We start from the raw sequence: 22,399 nt of genomic DNA, 5'->3' as shown, positions 1-22,399 counted from the left end.
GATCGGCCGATGTTACTAAACCAACCACCGATTTTATTTCAAAGTAAAGTTTCATTGTGAATAAGGTGGGTCTAGAATAACAAACCCTTGTACTCAACTTGCCCTGAATACCAATATTTGAAAGCAGCCAACCTTTTAGAGATGAAGTGAGCAGTAAGGACGTAAATGTACCCCCAATGAGTGTTTCCCCATTTATAAGGTATGAGCTGGGTGAAATCTTGTTAGGGGCTGAGTTAAAACCTTGTTCAAACTCATATGTGAACTCACCCTGCACAAACTGTGCGTTGTAAGAAACACGTAAGGGGCCACACCAAAAACAAGGCCCAACAGCGTCTGCCCAGAAACTAGCACCCTGTGGATGGAGTGTTTGACTGGGTGTATGTGTGTGTGTTTGTGTAAGTAAAAAAGACAAGCTGGAAACAGAGCCAGCAGACTGAGAGGCCAAGCAGCAGCCTGTAAGCATAGTTGACCTTGGAAAAAGCTAGAAAATGAGTCTAGTGGGTCTAGTGCAGGGGTGGGCAAACTTTTTGGCCAGAGGGCCACATCTGGGTGGGGAAATTGCAGGCAGGGCCATGACCATAGGGCTGGGGCAGGGAGTTTGGTGCGGGAAGGGTGCAGGGTGTATCAGGGGCTCAGGGGAGGGGTTGGGATGCAGGAGGGGGTGCGGAGTGTGGGAGGGGGCTCAGAGCAGGGGGTTGGGGGCTCAGGGCAGGGAGCTGGGGTACATGAGGGTGTGGGGTGTGGCGGGGTCTCAGGAAGGGGGTTAGGGTGCAGGAGAAGTGCAGAGTGCGGCAGGGGCTCAAGGGAGGGAGTTGGGGGCTCCGGGCAGGGGGTTGGGGTGCAGGAGGAGTGCAGGGTGCGGCAGGGGGCTCAGGGCAGGGGATTTGGGGCTCAGGGCAGGGGTTAGGGTGGAGGAGTTCAGCAGGGGGCTCAGGGCAGGGGGTTGGGGTGCAGGAAGGGCTGCGGATTGCAGGGGAAAGCTGCCAACCACCAGAGATCATTTCTCACCAGCAAGTTAAATTTTCTGGTTCCTCCATTCACCCGATTCTCTCTTGATCCCCATCAACAGGAAACTAGGTTAAAATCTATTCAAGCAAAATATATCTACCATGTGAACAAGGGACAAGCAGTGAGCAGCTCATGACAGGACACACTCAGAGAGATCACTAAAACCAGAACTAACATATACTGGAGTGACATGCAGAAACCACAGGTTTTCAAACATGTTTGAACATTCCTTCACCCCTGCTCTTGTTAATGTCGATGCACTGCCAGTCAACAGTATTACATTAGGAGTATATCAAATTATCTACACTTGAGTTACTCCTCTCAAGCAAGCCTAGCTCACTGCGATATAACACTTGAGCTGTTGTAGCCACTCTGGAGCTGCACTCACTAGAGTGTGGCACTAAGATGGCTGGGGACACACACAATCCATGGTTCTAAGTGATGTAGTAAAATAAGCCATTCTATGAATTATTTTCCACTAAATTGTGAGATAACTTTTCTGTCCTTTCTGGGCACAGGGAAGGAATTGTGGGAAGCCATTGGAGAACTGCTGGCACTCGAGTGGAGCTAGCCTATGTTAGCAACTGATGAATTGTGCTCACTTGAGTTTTGCCCTATACCTTCCCTCTCAGGGCAGCCAACTTGACTTAAAAGTACCACCACACTTCAGTAAAGAGTTTGTGTGTGTGGATGGGACTTTAAGCTAACGGCAACATTCAAATTATAAGTTGAGTTAACTTTGCAGTGAAGACAAGCCCTAGGAGGCTGAACAGAAATTATTTATCTTGGACAAAATCAACAAATCTGTCAAAAAAAAAAGCGGGGGGGATGGAAGAAGGGGTGATCGTTATGCCTTTTCAATCAAATGCTGAATGTAGAACGAGAAGAAGAAAAGGATTTGTCTGTAGATAGGATATTTTTTCCAAGAGGACCTCTGTACTGTAAGACAAGTTTTAGTGTCTTGTTTTGATGCTCATAGAGGTGCCCAGTTAATATGCTCCATATAACAGCTGGCTTAGATCCTAGGGGAAAGCCACCAAGCTCTAACTAGTTGAAAAGAAAAGTCCATCCACAGAGTATTTTCATTCAATCCTGGACCAGCAAGGCACTGTAAACAAGTGCTTTCCCATTATTCATGGGACAGAGCCTCTCTCCACCACTCTTCTGCTCCATACCATACTTCACCCTGAATAACAGGGCTTTGAGTGATACAGGAATGGAGTAGGCTATTACATTGATCTCTGCTGAAGCAAAGTGTTATTCTTTTAATAGGTCTCTTCCTTGTCAGACTCATTGCAGAAGGCTCTGCTGTGAGACTATTTCTCGTTTTGTTTGGTGCATAGAAAATACACTCAGGAGATGGAGTGTCTTACCTGATCTATTTCTGCATTGCACTTTCCCTTCTGTTGCCCTGGAAGTTTAATCTTTTCACAGATTTATTCCTTTATCAAATAGCAATTTACTAGGGCCTCAGTGCATTTTTGTGTTCTGTGTATTTTAGACAGCTGTAAAGAAATAACAATAAGCAGATTCACTCTCTAGCAATGAAATACTGATTCTGAAACACCCCTCCCACCCCCACACAATCCTCCCCATCCCACTCCTCACATCTACAAAACCTCACACACGCAGGAGTGATACAGCTTGCAAAAGCTGGTGAGCCATTCTAGATCAGCATGCCCTGCAACCGGATCCCCTAGCTTTCCCTTTAAAACCATTCTCAAATGAAGTCACACCAAGTCCATGCAACCAAAGTCAGTGTTTCAGGCTTGCGGAGGAGCAGCATGTGCTCCCTTTGGAGACACCAGGAGGTCAAATTTTATCAGCGGCCTGGCAATCACCCGGACCTCCTCGTTCAGGGGATTTGACTTCAGATTTACACTCTGCAGCGACTCCATTGAAGAAAGTTTCTCAACAGGGACATCTGGAACAAGAAGAACATGCACAAAATAAACAACCACCTGGATTACAAGAGAGACACACATAAGCTGGTCAGATCCTTTGGAATTTAAGATCATTGTCACTCACATCCCTAGATGCAATCAGTCTGTGAAATGAAATGAATTCAATGTGAGATGGTGAGAGATGGCAGCAGCTGCTCTCTGTGAGTAGTTGCAGCCCAAGAGCTCAGGGTTTTGAAGCTCTAGTAATGTTCCAATTTCTATTATTTATTCATAAGAAGAGGGTTTAACTGCAGGAAAGGTATATAAATTACACCCTCGGAGAATCGAACCGGGAAGCTGGGCATACGAGTGGCCTTGCTTTAGATGATTGCCAGTGTTGCCGACTGATTTTGGAAATAAAGCTATCATTGAAGGCATGAATGTGACTTTATTATAAGATCTTGTTTTCACACACTCATCAGGTTCTGAAAAATATTTCCTTTAGGCTGAATTGTCCATGCCTGGTCTCAGCCCAGAGGTGAATTATTTCTGGAAAGTTTGAGGAAAAACCATTTGAGTTATGGGATACTGCAAACATCTAACACAATTTAGCAGCTCTTCTACTCACCAGGAACTTGGACATTGTTGGGGAAAACTATCTAGGACAATCTATCTGAAGGGATTCTGTCCCGTTGAAATGCACAGATCAAACCCCTCTCCTCTTCCCCTTAGAGGAAAACTCATTAACATTCAGAACAGGAGAAAACTGTTGTCTGGGTGGGGAATCGCGGATCTTACCATTCTGAAAACTCTCTACAAGTTGGGTGCATTCTGCATATTGTAAGCTTTAATTAAACAATAAAGAAATTATGTTTCTGTCATTTCTTTTGCAAAGATACAGTTACCACAATGTAAGCAGATGTGCAGCTGCCCTATTTACCCAGCCTTACAGAAAATACTTGGGAGTACTTCATTGACGTCACAGAATTATTGATTTTATTATTTGCATTACCCTAATGTCCGGGGTCCCATTCCAGATCTGGGACCCATTGTAATGTTTATAGTGAAAGACATTGTAAGGAAGAATCGCCGTCATGAAGAGCACTGCCTTGTTTTGTGGCATGGTTTTAAGACCACTTTTCAGACATTCTTGTCCAAAAGGCTTCTTGAGATATTCCCATACCTGTACGGAGAAAAAGAACTGAAATTCTGCATCACACTGAGTAGATTTTTTTTATCTTGGTTGCCAGAGAGCTCCTGCTATGTACTGTTCCCCCACAACAGGTCTTTTGAAAAAATATGGTAATAACTCCCTCACCTGTAAGAAAGCAAGAAAGGGATCCAGTTCAAGATTCCAAATACAGATGTATGAAAGAGTATGAATACACCTCTCTAGTCTTCAAAGCTCATGGCAAAAATCAGTGGAATGAAACAAAATATTTCCTTCCTGTTCAAGCCCTTAGGCAACTTGTATCACACTTCCCAGCCATGTGAAAACTGGGGGAAATGTAAAATAATGGTCATGTCACTCAAATTCACATGCCTCGTATTTAATATTAATAGGGGCTTGTATATTCTGTTTTACCAAGACTTCCCAACCTTCTTCCCAACATGACAATGTAACTCTTGTTCAGATTTGATCCCGAGAGACTCCAGATAAGAATTCAGGCCTGAAGTGAGATTAGAGCAGTGGCAGAAATCACTGTACCCTGTGCCCTCATATTTATGCAAGAAGCTCTGAACTGCAACTGCAGATGTGAATACCTCAACATTCTTCTTCCCAAAGCTCATAGGTTCCTCTTCTTATCTCTCTTTGGATTATTTATGTCTATTTTCTTTGTGCCTTACAAAAATCATTAATGATAAATCAGTCGTTTCTCCTATGCCACATCCCAGAACCATGACTGACAGCATCAGTGTAATTGTATTGGAGCTGGAGGGCGGAAATATAGTCACCAACTACACCCCAGCAGTCGTACTGGCGACCCCATAGAAGGCAGCCAATGGCAGCTGTGGGATTGTGGGAGAACACATCAGAGGAGGCTGATTACAACTATGTAAGAGGGTGATCTCTGTTCAGGTCCCAATGGACAGATAGTGCCAACTGTGAACAATTTGGCAGTCACATCAGAGAGGCCAGTGATTGAAGTACTCTGTAAGTAGTCCCTTGTTGGTCATTGTTGTGTGGAAACCTGCACTGCTGCTTCCCCTGTTGTGAGATAAAGTAGAGAGAATTTCAGTTTCTAGGGCTATTGGCTGAGTACCTTTTAACAGCACTCAATTCACTGATTTATTTAGAAAAATGTTTATTAAAACAAAAAATTTTCTTTTGCTAACAGACTGACCCACTTCAAAACTGCACATTGTAATTGATTAAACTGGTCTACAGAGCTGATTAAAAGGCAGTTGGAAACCACCATCCCTGCAAAGCACTGAGTGCAACCAGAACATTATTTATCAATAAGCTGAGAGAAGCAGGCATGGAAGTCACAGACATATGCACAGATGTAACAGCTGAATTTTTCTATTAATTATAAATGAGTCAACTTCCCTCCTCTAGATAGAATAATCAACTGGGATGGGGGCTATTTTTTTGGAAAAGAAAAAATAATTAGCTCTGAGGATCCAATTTATTTGTTTTACATTGTAAATTTGTAGATATTCCAAAAAGCATTTTATTCAACAGAGTGTTCTTATGCACATACTGTCCACTAAAATATTATGTTCACAAGCCTTCAGGACAGGGGTGAAAGTAACTTAAGGAACTTACTGGTACGCAGGCCCGGGGTCCTGAGCAGTGGGGGGCGTGCTTGGGCAGAAGGGGTGGGGCCTGAGGAGGAAGGGGCGGGGCCTTTGCATCCCAGGGTCCTTTAAATCGCCACTGCTACCCCGGGGCTCCAGCAGTGATTTAAAGGGCTCAGGGCTCTGGCTGCGGTAGCGGTGGCCAGGAGCCCTGGGCCCTTTAAATCACCGCCATAGCCCCATGGTAACTGTAGCTGTGGTGGCAACTGGGAGCCCCGGGGATCTGGCGGTGATTTAAAGGGCCAGGGGCTCCGGCCACTGCCGGGAGCCCAGCGCCCTTTTAAATTGCCAGCCTGGGGAAGCTGCCCCCTACTGGTAAGGTCAGCTGTGTACTGGCTCTTGCCGGTATGCCGTACCGTACCGGCTTACTTTCACCTCTGCTTCAGGGACAAGCTCTCCAAACCACACCCTAAAAATATATATCAAACTGAAGCCACAGGCGCGCCCACACAAATACTCTTGCAGATACGTTCAATCCCACAAAAAATGAGTTTTTAAAGCCATACGCATGGCACATTACCACAGACCTAGCAGAGGATCCAGTTCTGTTGCTTGCCCACATGTTAAACGACCACCCAGCTGCAGGATCAGGCTCACAAAAAGTACACTCACAGTATACACATATATACAAACCCTCTCCCACACATCAGGCTGGCCAGTCTCTTGCCCTAAGCAGCTGTGTTCCGTACAATTTAACTGGCTTCATCATGTGAGCTGTGATAGGTCTCGTCTTTGGGTGGATAAAAGGTTGTAACATTGCAATGTTACATCAAGATGATATATATTTTGTTTTAAGAGTTTCTGAATGTTATGGGGGGACAGAGATAGTCTCCTTCCATAGCTCCCCTTAACTTACACACCGACACGGTTGTAATAATTGGGCTTACAAGTTTATCCTAATGGTGAACTCAACTGTAAAAATTGTGTGGAAGTTCATAAGATGTCACAATAACCTCTAACAACAAATGCTGATGGCAAAAGGTATGAAAGGAAGATAAAAAAGACTCAGTCTAAACAAAAAGGCCTGCCTATATAACTCAAGCACTGTGTGAAGATCATGCTTGGTAAACAAGAAAAGTATGGAACCAGAAATCAGTGAACCAAAATTGGTGTGTCAGATACTCGGCGTAATTGGTGGACAAAATAATGAGGAAATGGACTATTCAGCCCACCATTCCCTTTACGGGTCCTTAAAGAAAGAAATTTTGGGGAGAAAAAATTAGCTATTGAAGCAAGCTTCAGTGTCATGGCTGCCACCCCCACCAACTCCTGGGATCTGGGGCTTTCATCATCCTGATTCAGAAACATGTCCTGACCAGCCCAGACCAGCATGAGGTATCCAGATGACATTCCCACCATTACCAAGTGTATCCCAAACACCATGTGTGACAAAATGGGATAGGACTTTAAAAACAACAGCAACAACAACAGCTCCATCCAATCTCAACTAACTTCTCTTTTCCCCAAAAGGACAGTTATTACAGTCTTTGATACCAGCTAAGACCAGCTATCAAACAAGACTCTTTTCCTTCTAAAATGTCTCTGCAGGTAAAGGGAACAATGGCTGTTCTTAAAATGGAAGGCTTAATACATTACATTTCAAATGTTTTAATTGTTTTTCCTTCTTTTCTTTATCTTTAATAAAAGGTTAAAAGGATTTTTAATGGTGTGTTTGCCATGGTACTAAGCAGGTTGAAGTCTCTGTATACTAAACCCTGGTCCTTGTTTAATTGTTGTTTAATTGTTTAATTGTTTAATGTTGGACAGTAACTGGCTTATGTTAACATCTTTAGCTCATGTAGTCCATCTAAATCAAAACAAAATATACACATCTGACACAACCTCTAACTCTCAAGCAAACCGCTATGGAAAAAGAATGAGGTTTTTTAAAAGCTCCAGAAGGATGGAAGTGGAAGCTGCAGATTCAGCGCACTCTGGTGTGACCCTCCCAGAGGTTTCTCTAACAAGGTACATGGTCTAAAAGAAGTCACGTGAAAGTATAATTGCTGTTTTATGTTCCCTAGTTAACCCCCCTATGTGAAATTTCTTTTTCATACTAAAGAGTGAATTTCATTTCTCAGTTATGGTAATAGTAACAGTGCCTGGGAGAAAACGCACAAGTAAAATCCTGTGTATTGCTGACAGCAAATTGATTCCTATGTAGAGCTGGTCAGGAATTTTTCAACAACATTTTTGACCTGAAAACATTTTGAAATTGTTGACATTTTTTTACAGTGTGCGCTTATTGTTTATGTGATGCTTTATTTCTGAGCCTCTATTTAAACTCTTGTGCCTTAGGTGATGGTAGTACTGGATCCAGGAGCTACTGGATTAATTGCTATTGTCCCCTGCCATGTGACAGGGATATTAACCTTCTGTAACCCTGACCTATATCAGATGATTGGAGCCAGAAAATAAAATCAGAATATCAGGGTTAGAAGGGACTTCAGGAGGTCATCTAGTCCAACCCCCTGCTCAAAGCAGGACCAATCCCCAATTTTTGCCCCAGATCCCTAAATGGCCCTCTCAAGGATTGAGCTCACAATCCTAGGTTTAGCAGGCCAATGCTCAAAACACTAAGCTATCCCTCCCCCCTGAGATACAGAGATAAAGATTAATCTCTTACCAGCACTCCCATTTATTACACCTTATTATGGGTGAAAGGAGTTACGGAGAAGGAGCCTAGGTGGTGTGTGTAGTTGAGATGGAGTGATGCAAGATTTGAAATGAGAAGATGCAGCTATAAGTTTTTTCCTGTCTTTTCTGTTTGTTAACCATATGTTAGTGCTTATCTTCACAACGATAACCAAAAGCTTTAATTACACAGTATGCTGGTGGCAAGTTGTATTTCTAAATATACTTTATCATCTCTACAGACATCTAGCTCTCTGGAAGGAACCTGGGCAGTTTTTCCACTGATGTGAAGTGATAGGCTGCCAAAATGCAATTTCTGCCAGCAACTTCCAGAGATCTGCAATTTATCCCTCAGATCATATCACTGAAGATTTGGCAGTCATTTGTTGAAGCAGTTCAGATTAAGCAATGAGTGGGCACTTTTCTACAGAGCTCAGTTAACCTGGAGGTAGCAGGATGGAGGGAATGAAACACAGACTGTACCCTCAATTCTGAAATTATACACAGGGTATCACATGGGAGGGCTATAAACCATTCTTACAGCATAAGAATGTTATGTTCTAAAAGTCCAGATCCACTTTGGGTCCAATCCAACGCCCACTGCAGTTAATGGGAATCTTTCTATCCCACTGCAGTTAATGGGAATCTTTCTATCAGACTCATCGCACTATTTTTGCTAGCTTAGAACATAAAACAAGACTTTCCTTCTCCCTCCTACCCTGACAGGACTGAATCCCAGCTGCAAATTACAACTGGCTGATAACTATCTTTTGTTAAATATATCAGTTATAACTGAGAAAAAAAAGATGTAATATGAGCAGGCACTGCCCCCCTCCACCCCCGCAAAAGAAAAACACTGATGTGAGGACTGAGTAAGGGGGAAAATAATTATCAAGGTTTACCACATGGGAAAGGACAAAATGGCAGGGAAAGAACTTGCGAAGTGGGGTAATAAATGTGGGATTCAACAGCTCAGGTTTACACAAGTAACAATATAATCACTGACATGTCTGGTTATTCTTTCCCCACTGATTTTACCAGTGAGATTTTTTTTTTCTCATAGACTTTAAGGTCAGAAGGGATCATTATGATCGTCTAGTCTGACCTGCTGCACAACGCAGGCCACAGAATCTCACTCACCCATTCCTGTAACAAACCCCTAACCTGTGTCTGAGCTATTGATGTCCTCAAATCTTAAAGACTTCAACGTGCAGAGAATCCTCCAGCAAGTGACCTGTGCCCCATGCTGCAGAGGAAGGCAAAAAAAACCCAGGGCCTCTGCCAATCTGCCCTGGAGGAAAATTCCTTCCCGACCCCAAATATGGCGATCAGCTAAACCCTGAGCATATGGGCGAGACTCACCAGCTAGACACCCAGGAAAGAATTCTCTGTAGTAATTCACATCCCACCCCATCTAATATCCCATTACAGGCCATTGGGCATATTTAACACTAATAGTCAAAGATCAATTAATTGCCAAAATTAGGCGATCCCATCATACCATCTCCTCCATAAACTTATCAAGCTTAGTCTTGAAGCCAGATATGTCTTTTGCCCCCACTGCTCCCCTTGGAAGGCTGTTCCAGAACTTCACTCCTCTGATGGTTAGCAAACTTCATCTAATTTCAAGTCTAAACTTCCTGATGGCCAGTTTATATCCATTTGTTCCTGTGTCCATAATGGTATTGAGCTTAAATAATTCCTCTCCCTCCCTGGTATTTATCCCTCTGATATATTTATAGAGAGCAATCATATCACCCCTCAGCCTTCTTTTGGTTAGGCTAAACAAGGCAAGCTCTTTGAGTCTCCTTTCATAAGACAGGTTTTCCATTCCTCAGATCATCCTAGTAGCCCTTCTCTGTACCTGTTCTAGTTTGAATTCATCCTTCTTAAACATGGGAGACCAGAACTGCACACAGTATTCCAGATGGGGTCTCACCAGTGCCTTGTATAACGGTACACCTCTTTATATCTACTGGAAATACCCTGCCTAATGTATCCCAAGACTGCATTAGCTTTTTTCACGGCCATATTACATTGACGGCTCATAGCCATCCTGTGATCAACCAATTCTCCGAGGTCCTTCTCCTCCTCTGTAACTTCCAAGTGATGCATCCCCAGCTTATAACAAAAATTCTTGTTATTAATCCCTAAATGCATGACCTTGCACTTTGCACTATAAAATTTCATCCTATTACTATTACTCCAGTTTACAAGGTCATCCAGATCTTCCTGTATGATATCCCAGTCCTTCTCTGTATTGGCAATACCTCCCAGCTTTGTGTCATCTGCAAACTTTATTAGCACATTTCCACTTTTTGTGCCAAGGTCAGTAATAAAAAGATTAAATAAGATTGGTCCCCAAACTGATCCCTGAGGAAATCCACTAGTAACCTCCTTCCAGTATGACAGTTCACCTTTCAGTATGACCCATTGTAGTCTCCCCTTTAAGCAGTTCCTTATCCACCTTTCAATTTTCATATTGATCCCCATCTTTTCCAATTTAGCTAATAATTCCCCATGTGGAACCGTATCAAATGCCTTACTGAAATTGAGGTCTGCAGAAAAGGACCTAGGGGTTACAGTGGACGAGAAGCTGGATATGAGTCAACAGTGTGCCCTTGTTGCCAAGAAGGCCAATGGCATTTTGGAATGTATATGTAGGGGCATTGCCAGCAGATCAAGGGACGTGATCGTTCCCCTCTATCCAACATTGGTGAGGCCTCATCTGGAGTACTGTGTCCAGTTTTGGGCCCCACACTACAAGAAGGATGTGGAAAAATTGGAAAACGTCCAGCAGAGGGCAACAAAAATGATTAGGGGACTGGAACACATGACTTATGAGGAGAGGCTGAGGGAACTGGGACAGTTTAGTCTGCGGAAGAGAAGAATGAGGGGGGATTTGATAGCTGCTTTCAACTACCTGAAAGGGGGTTCCAAAGAGGATGGATCTAGACTGTTCTCAGTGGTAGCTGATGACAGAACAAGGAGTAATGGTCTCAAGTTGCAGTGGGGGAGGTTTAGGTTGCATATTAGGAAAAACTTTTTCACTAGGAGGGTGGTGAAACACTGGAATGGGTTACCAAGGGAGGTGGTGGAATCTCCTTCCTTAGAGGTTTTTAAGGTCAGGCTTGACAAAGCCCTGGCTGGGATGATTTAGTTGGGGATTGGTCCTGCTTTGAGCAGGGGGTTGGACTAGATGACCTCCTGAGGTCCCTTCCAATCCTGATATTCTATGATTCTATGATAAATTAGATCCACTGCGTTTCCTTTGTCTAAAAAAATCTGTTACCATCTCAAAGGATATCAGGTTGGTTTGGCACGATCTACCTTTTGTAAAACCATGTTGTATTTTGTCCCAATTAACATTCACCTCAATGTCCTTAACGACTTCCTCCTTCAAAATTTTTTCCAAGACCTTGCATACTACATATGTCAAACTAACAGGCCTGTAGTTACCCAGATCACTTTTTTTTCCTTTCTTAAAAACAGGAACTATGTTAGGAATTCTCCAGTCATACAGTACAACCCCTGAGTTTACAGATTGATTAAAAATTCTTGTGAATGGGCTTGCAATTTCATGTACCAATTCCTTTAATATCCTTGGATGAAGATTATCTGGGCCCCCCAATTTAGTCCCATTAAACTGTTTGAGTTTGGCTTCTACCTCGGATGAGGTAATATCTATCTCCATATCCTCATTCCCATTTGTCATCCTACCATTATCCCTAAGCTCCTCATTAGCCTCATTAAAGACTGAGGCAAAGTATTTGTTTAGATATTGGGCAATGCCTAGATTATCCTTAATCTCCACTCCATCCTCAGTGTTTAGAGGTCCCACTTCTTATTTCTTTGTTTTTTTCTTATTTATATGGCTATAGAACTTTTTTACTATTGGTTTTAATTCCCTTTGCAAGGTCCAACTCTACATAGCTTTTGGCCTTTCTCACTTTATCACTACATGTTCTGACCTCAATAAGGTAGCTTTCTTTGGTAATCCCTCCCATCATCTGCTCCTTGTAGGCTTTCTGCTTTTTCTTAATCACCTCTCTGAGATGCTTGCTCATCCATCTTGGTCTACAACTCCTGCCTATGAATTTTTTCCCCTTTCTTGGGATGCAGGCTTCTGATAGTTTCTGCAACTTTGACTTGAAGTAATTCCAGGCCTCCTCCACCTTTAGATCCACGAGTTCTTCAGTCCAATCCACTTCCCTAACTAATTTCCTTAATTTTTTAAAGTTAGCCCTTTTGAAATCAACAACCCTCGTCACAGATCTATTTTTGTTTATCTTTCCATTTAGTCTGAACTGAATTAGCTCATGATCGCTTGAACCAAGGTTGTCCCCTACAACCATTTCTTCTATGAGGTCCTCAGTACTCACCAAAACCAAATCTAAAATGGCATCCCCTCTTGTTGGTTCAGCAACTACTTGGTGAAGGAATCCATCAGCTACCATATCCAGGAAAATCTGAGCCCTATTATTATTACTAGCACTTGTCCTCCAGTCTATATCTGGGAAGGTAAAGTCTCCCATGATCACACAATTCCCATTAGTATTTACTTCATTAAAAACATTAAAGATGTCTCTATCCATATCCAAATTGGATCCTGGCAGTCTATAGCACACCCCAAGCACTATCCCAGGGGAGGCTCTAGTAGCTTTCTTCCCCAATGTGATTTTTGCCCAGACAGACTCGGTCTTATTCATTCCATAACTTCTTATTTCTTTACAGTCTACCTCATCATTGATATACAATGCTACTCCACCACCTTTACCTTTATTTCTGTCTTTCCTAAACAGCACAGACCCTTCAATACCTGGAGTCCAGTCATGACGACTATTCCACCATGTTTCTGTTATCCCTATAGTATCTGGTTTCACTTCCTGCACCAGTAGCTCTAGTTCCTCCATTTTGTTTTTAGTTGCTTCTGCCTCTACTAGCATTTGAAGCTGAATCCTTCCCATGTGGTATTTCAAAGAGGTGAAGGTGATTGATGAATTGATTAACACATACATTTACATCTTTTCTATAACTTTGGAGATAAGAAATTGTTGAACTCTGACAAATTTTGGCACTTATTAATTCTTTCCAGTTAATACCTAGTATTTTCTTAAGACATTTACTTCCAAAAACATTTAAATGTTTATATCTTTGGTGGCTTCCCAACTTTCATATCCATATATTAAGATGGAAATGACATTTGAGTTGAAGATTCATAGTTTGGTCATTAAGTCATAGATTTTCAATGACCAAATTTGTGACATTATCGTCTTCTGGTTTTCTTATTTTAAGTTTTCTTAATATAGCTGAAGAAATAAAACTGTGCAGTATAGTAAGTGTTAGAGGAATGAGACAGTGCCTATGGTTTCAAATCTATTTCTGTTAATTGATTTACATACCATTGGTAAATTTGGCAAGGTGTATGTGTCTCTAATCCTAGATGTAAGAGTTAATAGGCAGTGACTCAGCTATTGAATGTAGTGGAATTCTGGTATAATTATATGTTCACTCTATGCAGTTGCAGAATGGCAGCTGGGGACGACAGAGAAGCTCCTTTTATTAGGCAGACTGATTGTCTGAGCAATGATGTAAAGATTTTCATTCAGATATTGAACTGAAACAGTTGCTCTCCCAGCCTCTAATCTAACTGGTTACCTACCCTACTAATGTTTGTACATTGTCCTAAAAGTGGGACTACAATCAAATATCCTCTATAAATGCTGAAGGGTCTTTGAAAGATTATGATTTTATAGGAATAAAACTGTTTCTCAAGGTGGAAGACTGTTCCTTACTGTTCACAGTTCTTCTTCTATGTCCATGCACCATTACTCTGTGACTCTCTAACTCCTGTTGTTCCCAGATGAATTTGAAAGCAGGCTCTCTTTAAATTCTATTGTTTCTGTGTTTCCTTAAACAGAATTGCCTGTTTATGGAACTCCCTTATGCAAACTCAGTGTATCTGTGTGCAGTACACACCCCTTATTTAATCTCAACCTATCCTTAACTTCAAAGTTGCAACCAAATGTCTCCATAATTATAGCAATGTAATTAACTAATTGGTACAAAAACCCAGCTCGAGCATTCAGTGTGAGCAAGAGCATTAGCTAGAACTAATAGGCCTCTGCTGGCTCTTTTTGGAGGATAGTAAGTGTTTTAAGTTATTGCAACCCAGCTTCCCCTGCTTGTGTGCTACTTAGAACAAGCAGCTGAACAATGACTGAACTGCAGCCACTGGAATTAGTGGCTACTGACCTGTCACAGTCCTCCATCTTGGGCCTGTTTAAAGTCTGGTTGACCGTCAATGTATAGTATTTCAAAGACAGGGTGAGGATGATTGATGGAGAAAGAACAGGAGAACAAGGGGAAATGGAAACTGCTTTGCCCATGGATTTGATTATAGGATCATGGCCTACATCTGGAATTGAGAAGTTTGGAATTGAAACAAACAAACCCTAAAGCTACATTTAGCTTGCTTTCTTTATTTTGAGAGATGCAAAATTAAAAAAAAACAAAACAGAAAACAAGGTTTACCCATGCTGCAACTGTTGATAACAAACAACTAATGTCTGGTCATATGTGCAGAGCTGCTTGTCTTTGGGCAGGGAGCTAGCAAATAACTGATCTCAGGCTAAGCAACTCACTTTTTTCAATGGAGAATATAGATTATAACTAATGTCTGAGTATATGTTTGTGTGCCTATTTGTATTTGCAGATGTGTTTGATGTGTGGTGTGGGGTTGTTCTCTACCTCTAGATTCGGTTATTATTAAAGTCTACTGCTTGGCATGAAATTTAAAAAAAAAATCCAGTAGTCACTCTGTCTGCATGGTCTATAGTGTTTTGTGCTGTTTATGGAGAGAAAGGTCAAATTAGCAAAGCTTACTCCCATAGTTCTGCTGACATCACAGCCAAGTTGGCTTGTGATCTATAAACAATGGGAAGAACTATATTTGTCAAGTGGAGAAGGGCAAAAGTCTCAGGAAAAACTGGACATATTGCAGTACTGACTATTCCAGGGGCTCAAATGTCAGGGCCCCCAAAATAATTAGGTTAACTTAAAGAATAACAAAATATTTAAATAATAAATGTGGAGTTCTTTTTAGTTGCCTTCTGGTTTTGGACCCTTTGGGGTCGTGTTTTGAAGCTTCTCTGCAACCGCGAAGGCTAGAAACTTACTTTTTAAAAAGATGAAATCCAAGATTTTTATGTAATCACAGAATCCAGGGTCTTAAAGAACACACTAAAATATTGTAAGACTTGCAATAAAAATCACGAAAGCTGGCAACACGAATATGGAGTACAATTCTGCTTCACCTCATTAGAAAACCACATCTGTTAAGCAACAAATTTTTGCTGGTTTCTTTTGTCCTTGGCTAAATTAGGTATAATTGTACAGGTAATCCTAAACTTCATCTTCTGGCTTTACAATCAAAAACATACTCAGATTTACTGGGTTATATGCAGCAAAAATGAACAGTTGAAAGGCACTCCTTGGAGATTTCTATCATGTAGACAATACTTTTGCAGGGAGGAGAGGGGTATTTAGACACTTCTTTCACCCCCGCTTTCCCCTCGCCTGTCTTTACTCTTGTGTCTCCATCGGAGATTTTCCCTGAACATTAATTTCAGTCTTCACCTATTGAAGTGAACTCAGCTTTACATCCATAATGTTATGATTCCTTTTTCAAGATGTTGTGTCCACACTACTGTGTTTTCTACTGCAAATGGATGAAGATTCCTGTTTTAATATTGTCACACCATTACAATTATTTTGTTTTGTCTTGGGAAAGGATTAAGATTATGAGATAACCATCTATTATGTATTACTACTCCACCCCCAAATGACCGACACACATCTCATATGGAAATTAAAATAGTTAGACCTTTTCAAAAGGGAAGCTACTTGACTGATTAGTCATCCAATGCACACATTCAGGACTTAATTAGCAGCACAACTTTTCAATGGTTTTTGTCAGTTAAACAAAAAGAAATAATACGGTTTCATAATTAAACCAAATAGTAATTTTCTCAGCTCAGAACATGGCTATAATTAATTAGAAAACCAAATCCTTCAGCTCTAAGTGGTTGGGATGGATTTTAAGAACTGTAAAAGGAAATAGACAATGAGCCATAACAGACCCATAGATTCTCTGTCTACAGAAAAGTGGGGATCTAATCTGAAAAATTACTATGTAAAAATAGCACCATCTTTCCCAGCAGGTCTTCCCCCTCCCATGTATATTTTAGAGGTATGGGCTACCTTTGTGTTTTACTGGCTCTTACTCCGGTTAGCCCTGCAGAGTCAGTGAGCCACATTCTATTCCATCGTGCACATCATCAACAGAATTGTTTACTAAATTCCATTTAATAACTCCTGTGCAACCTCTTTGCAGATAACTCCATAGCTGCATTTATTCCTAGGCAAAAATTATATTCAAATGGAGGGGAGGATGAAAGTGGGTTGGTACTTGGAGGATAAGCCCCAACCCCCACCCCAGCATTACAGGGATGTCCTATTTATCCTCAAATCAAGCATTACAAAGGCAAAGGCTTATACTTAAAAGAAATTCAAATATGCTAAGGTAAGAAATGCACAGTAACGGCACGCAATATCTGTATCAATGGCCTATAGTGAAACCATGCAATAGCCATATGATTAATTTCTCCTTATGGCATCACCATGAGCTGGTGGAATGATGAGTCAGTGAGGCCACCAAGATGGCGAGGGTCCTGGGTGGGTGGGGAGCCTGCCATTGAAGGCTGGAGTTGTTGGAGTCTGGTTGAAGTACTTGCTACTGCACATTGGGAGACCACCAGGAATGTTGTGTGTTTGCAGCTATGGATGAAGAGACCATTAGGCAGATGGGGAGTTGGCCATCAGGCACTGTTTTAGAACCCATCACCACTGGGGTTTGCAACTGCATTTGAAACAGTTTCCAAGTACAGCTACAGCCAAGCACAGTTATAAGAAGGATTTGAGTTCCCACACAGCACAATTTCAAACCATGTGCCAAGAGGCCCAGAGGATTCAGGGTGCCTGGGGTCTTTGGTGGCGGGGGTCCTTCCGCTCCGGGTCTTCGGGGCACTTCGCATAAGACATGGACCCGAAGGACTCCTTGCTGCTGAAGTGCCGCCGAAAACTCTTGTGGGGGCCCCTGTGGGGCCCGGGGAAAATTGCCCCACTTGCCCCCCCCCCCCGGGCAGCCCTGCCAAAAGGTGTTGAGAATTCTTACTATAGAGCAGCTGGGGCAGGGGGATCTATAGCAGGATTTCTGCAGGCAGTTATCCAGGTGCTAAATATAACAAACTTTCTGGAGAGGAAGTGTGCTAGTTACCCCTGTGTTGTGAAATGATTGGCAAGCACAGTTTGGGCCTGGGTATTGCTAACATGTTTCTGTCCCCAAGTGAGGGCAGCAATAGGATTCTCTAGGTTTGTTCCCGCCTGCCCCTTCCCTTCCCTGGATTTGTCTTCCCTTAACATCCTTCCCTCCGTCTCTACTTCACCCACAGAATCAGAGAATCTAGAGATAAAAGACCCATTAGGTCATCTGGTCCCTCCTACCTCAGCCAGTGCAGAATTCTTCCTGACAGTCTATTCCCCAGTAATGGCAGTCTTATAGATGGTATAAATTAAAGTTTCCATAGCCTCCATTGGGAGATTTTGCCACAATATCAGAGCCTGACACATCACTCACGGAAGCAATTTAAAAGAGTCCCATTAACTTCAATAAAAAGGAGTACTTGTGGCACCTTAGAGACTAACCAATTTATTTGAGCATGAGCTTTCGTGAGCTACAGCTCACTTCATCGGATGCATGCCGTGGAAACTGCAGCAGACTTTATATATACACAGAGAATATGAAAAAATACCTCCTCCCACCCCATTGTCCAGCTGGTAATAGCTTATCTAAAGTGATCATCAGGTGGGCCATTTCCAGCACAAATCCAGGTTTTCTCACCCTCCACCCCCCCACACAAATTCACTCTCCTGCTGGTGATAGCCCATCCAAAGTGACAACTCTTTACACAATGTGCATGATAATCAAGTTGGGCCATTTCCTGCACAAATCCAGGTTCTCTCACCCCCCTCCCAAAAACCACACACACAAACTCACTATCCTGCTGGTAATAGCTCATCCAAAGTGACCATTCTCCCTACAATGTGCATAATTAAGGTGGGCCATTTCCAGCACAAATCCAGGTTTTCTCACATCCCCCCCACCCCCATACACACACGTGCAGTTTCCACGGCATGCATCCGATGAAGTGAGCTGTAGCTCACGAAAGCTCATGCTCAAATAAATTGGTTAGTCTCTAAGGTGCCACAAGTACTCCTTTTCTTTTTGCGAATACAGACTAACACGGCTGTTACTCTGAAACATGTCATTAACTTCAATGCGAGTTAAACCCATTAGTTACTCTAAATTGTTCTTAATTTTACCCATTATTTCACATATCAGACTAAATTATTCCTCCCCCTCCTTGGTATTTACATACTTCAGGTGTCTGCAGTCAATCATGTCCACCCCCAATCATTCTTTAGCTGAGGGGAGCTATAGCTCTTTAGCTCTTTTAATCTTTCCTCAAAATCAATCTCTTCAGCCCCCTGCTTGTTCCTAATGCTTTGCAATGGAGAAAGCAATCACCTCTGAGAGGGGAAAAGGGCAGACTGTTTACTGCAGCCTCCTCCCCCAATGTTTCCAACAAGGGCTCCACAGGCAAGATGTGCTGATTCAATTCATCCTCTGACCAGCCTGATCCTGCCTTGCTCATATTTGGAGACATGCTGACCAGATCTAGGCCCCACACCTCAATGCAGACTTGCTATATGGGAGAGCCTGCAGCCCCTGTTACATAGATGAAACCCATGTGAATCTGGTTCACAGTCTGTTCTCTCCCCACCTCCCCTTTCCATCTCTTTTCCACACCTGTGTCTTTTGTTCTGATACCTGCCAACAACAGTGCTGCAAACAGAAGAGTTTCATGCCATCATCCCTCTGCAGCGGATAAAAGTAGAATAATGAGTGATTTGAGGATCTGAGTCTTTACCTCTGTGGACAGTTCCAGGGCTGGCCTTAGGGGCAGGCAATCAGAGCTGTTGCCCAAGGCACAAACTTCCAGGGATGCCAAGTTAGGTGAGGTTTTCCACCCTGGGCAACAAAACATCTCAGCACAGGTGAGGCCACATCTGTAGTAATGCATCCAGTTTGGGGCCCCCCACTACACAAAGGATGTGGACAAATTGGAGAGAGTCCAGCGGAGGGCAACAAAAACGATCTGGGGGCTGGGGCACATGACTTACAAGGAGAGGCTGAGGGAACTGGGCTTGTTTAGTCTGCAGAAGAGTGAGGGGGAATTTGATAGCAGCCTTCAACTACCTGAAGGGGGATTCCAAAGGGGATGGAGCTTGGCTGTTTTCAGTGGTGGCAGATGACAGAACAAGGAGCAATGGTCTCAAGTTGCAGTAGGGGAGGACTAGGTTGGATAATAGGAAACACTATTTCACTAGGAGGCTGGTGAAGCACTGGAATGGGTTACCTAGGGAGGTGGTGGAATCTCCATCCTTAGAAGTTGTTAATGCCCAGCTTGACAAAGCCCTGGCTGGGATGATTTAGTTGGTGTTGGTCCTGCTTTGAGCAGGGGGTTGGACTAGATGACCTCCTGAGGTCTCTTTCAACCCTAATTTTCTATGATTCTACCCTGACCACCTCCCTGTGCAAAGTGCTTCTGCATTTTAGCATGGTGCTACCGTGTACACCAGTTGTCCCAGTCAGAAAGTCTGACACCATGTGGCCTATTACTGAATGGCAACTGAGAAGAAAGCATTTATTCCTGATGGGACAACAGGAATTATTATTTCACATGATATTTTTATTATATGTAATGCTAATGCAGAACAAAGCATGGGAAAAGACACACCTACCATGCACAAGTTTATTGCAGCAACCACTGCAAGGTTGCAAGAAAGCTTAGGGGACCACCACTAGGAAGGTGGGATGCCCTAGTGATGGCTTGTGAAGGTGTGTGGGACATTGCATTAGTGATGGGAGATGAGGGGGTGAGTGCCACACCTGGGGCTGTCTATTAAGATATGGGGAGAAGGAAAGGGGAAAAAAACAAGTAAAGGGCTGCAAACTCTCAAAAAGATCTTCAGCAGGGCTGCTTTGTGAGACCTGGGTGGGCACCTAGTTCTCCAGGATCTGTGTGGGCGTCAGATTTAATGGCTTGCGTTGCTCAGACCTGACACTGCGTCAACATGGCATTTTTTGTAATAATGTGCTTTTAAAGAGTGACCTGGCTAATAAGAGGCATGCTGAACACACTGAAACCAATAAATACGTTTACAATATGGAACAAAACTGATCACTTCAGACCCCAACTGAGTAAAGAGGTATAAATTAAGCTTCTATTACATTGCACAAAAATTCTTCATTAGAAGAGTTCACAGGTGGCTTCCTTTTAAAACAAAGTGTAGCGAGAATCCTTGTGCCTGATTCTCCTCTCACCAGTCTCATACCAATAGAACTCCACTTACTTCAGTTGAGCTACTCCCCGTGTTCACTGGGATGAGCAAGAGGAGAACCAGGACTCCTGCCTCCTGAGTCTCTTTCTATTTAATTCAATGTGTTTGGGAATGTGTGAGTGTGGTGCCATGTAAACATCCCAGCCCTGTGTACTGACTCAGCCCCCAGCAGTTGTTTGGGCTTAAGGACATCCCTGGAGGCTCCCTGCTGTGTTCAGCTGCCATCAGGGGTAGTCTCAAACCAAAGGGTCCAGGGAGCTTGATTATCTTGCTGCCTCTAAATTCCTCAAGGAGCCTGAGAGCAAGGGCTCCTTCCCGGATAAGTAAAATTCAGTCCTGTAGCATTTACAGATAATGTAGTGAAGCCTCTGCCACACCAGCAGCACTGGGAATTGATGCTGTGTGTGCAGAGAAAAGAGCTGCTTCCAACTATGCCTCTCTTCTGTAACAGTCTCTGCCTTCCTTAGCTATCAAGCACAAGACTTGACTGTCTCAAAAGGAAAAGGCTGTTAGGGTTTCACTTGGCTTAATCAGAGCTTTCATCACATTCTGGCTCATCTAAGTCTGACCATTGCAAATGTGGGTTCTTCAGGTTTCAGTCAAAGTCAGAAGAGTATCATTTTGGCTAGTTATTGACTAATGATAAAATGTTCAAAAGCGGTCAATGGGACTGAGGTTTCTCAATAACTGAGGTGCTTTTACATTTTTAATCCTAAATCTATAATGCGATAATCTCCTTCTCTTCTCTCAGACTACCTTGCTCTAGTGCTTGTGGGATCCGGGGGGAGGCAGCAGCGTCTGGTGATACCCTCTCTTAGGAGGTACTTTAAAAAAAACCTAACTTCTGTTGCATACCAGAAACAAGATAATTAGTATTTGTATGGGCCCCAGGGATAAATCCACTGGACCCTGAGAATCAAGAAGGGTTCTTTACTTCACGTGCATCATTAACAACAACAGAAGTTTATGCAGGGGAACTGCTGCCCTCAGTTACACCTGTGCATCTTTATTGCCTTCCAATTATACCCTTAGTGACACTTGTGGAACTCCACTGCTGTCAATGTATGAACGGTTGTAACTGACTAGCCCTGGACCTGGAATGTAGTAAACAATTCTGCTGTTGTACAACCAAGAATAGAATTCAGCTCAATCTTTTTAACTGCATTGGTTCTGGAGGATTAACAGGGATATCAAATAGCATAAACTTATTTGAGTTACTAGACTCAGGAGACAGAACTCTGGACACTTGCAGGGAGTAAAGTCACCCATATGCAGTGTGCCACCACAAAGCCTATGTGCCTATTTTGAGGATTTAAAGCGGAACCATGAGAAGGGCAGAAGGGAGGAGGGGAGTTAACTTTTAAAAATCTGTTTAATCGAAGCTGGGACCACAAAATGCCTTAACTTAATCATATGGCTATAATGTGGCATCACTACAGTTGCCCTAACTGTGTATTTCCATGCATTGTAATATAAATATATCCTTAACTCTGAACGCTCTGAGTTTGTAATGCTTACTTTGGACATAATTAAAACACTTTTGTAAC

General features: G+C 42.7%; 1 protein-coding gene across 4 annotated transcripts in view; it reads right to left on the bottom strand.

Moving 5' to 3' along the window:
- Positions 1-2,602: 2,602 nt before the first annotated feature.
- LRRC20 (leucine rich repeat containing 20) overlaps positions 2,603-22,399 on the bottom strand; it is a 152,233-nt gene continuing 132,436 nt past the window's right edge. For 3 of the 4 annotated variants that reach the window (XM_073353591.2, XM_073353596.2, XM_073353598.2), the window contains one exon: positions 2,603-2,932. In XM_073353591.2, the coding sequence (XP_073209692.2) occupies positions 2,772-2,932 (161 nt within the window). In that variant the 3' untranslated portion in view covers positions 2,603-2,771. Of the gene's footprint in view, positions 2,933-5,020; positions 5,101-22,399 lie in introns of those variants that run through there. The other variant, XM_073353592.2, reaches the window with a different exon arrangement.

Source organism: Lepidochelys kempii, chromosome 7 (genome assembly GCF_965140285.1).
Source record: "Lepidochelys kempii isolate rLepKem1 chromosome 7, rLepKem1.hap1, whole genome shotgun sequence".
Taxonomy (NCBI): Eukaryota; Metazoa; Chordata; order Testudines; family Cheloniidae; genus Lepidochelys; species Lepidochelys kempii.
The sequence above is the reverse complement of the archived record's forward strand: the minus strand, read 5'-3'. Positions and strand labels throughout refer to the sequence as shown.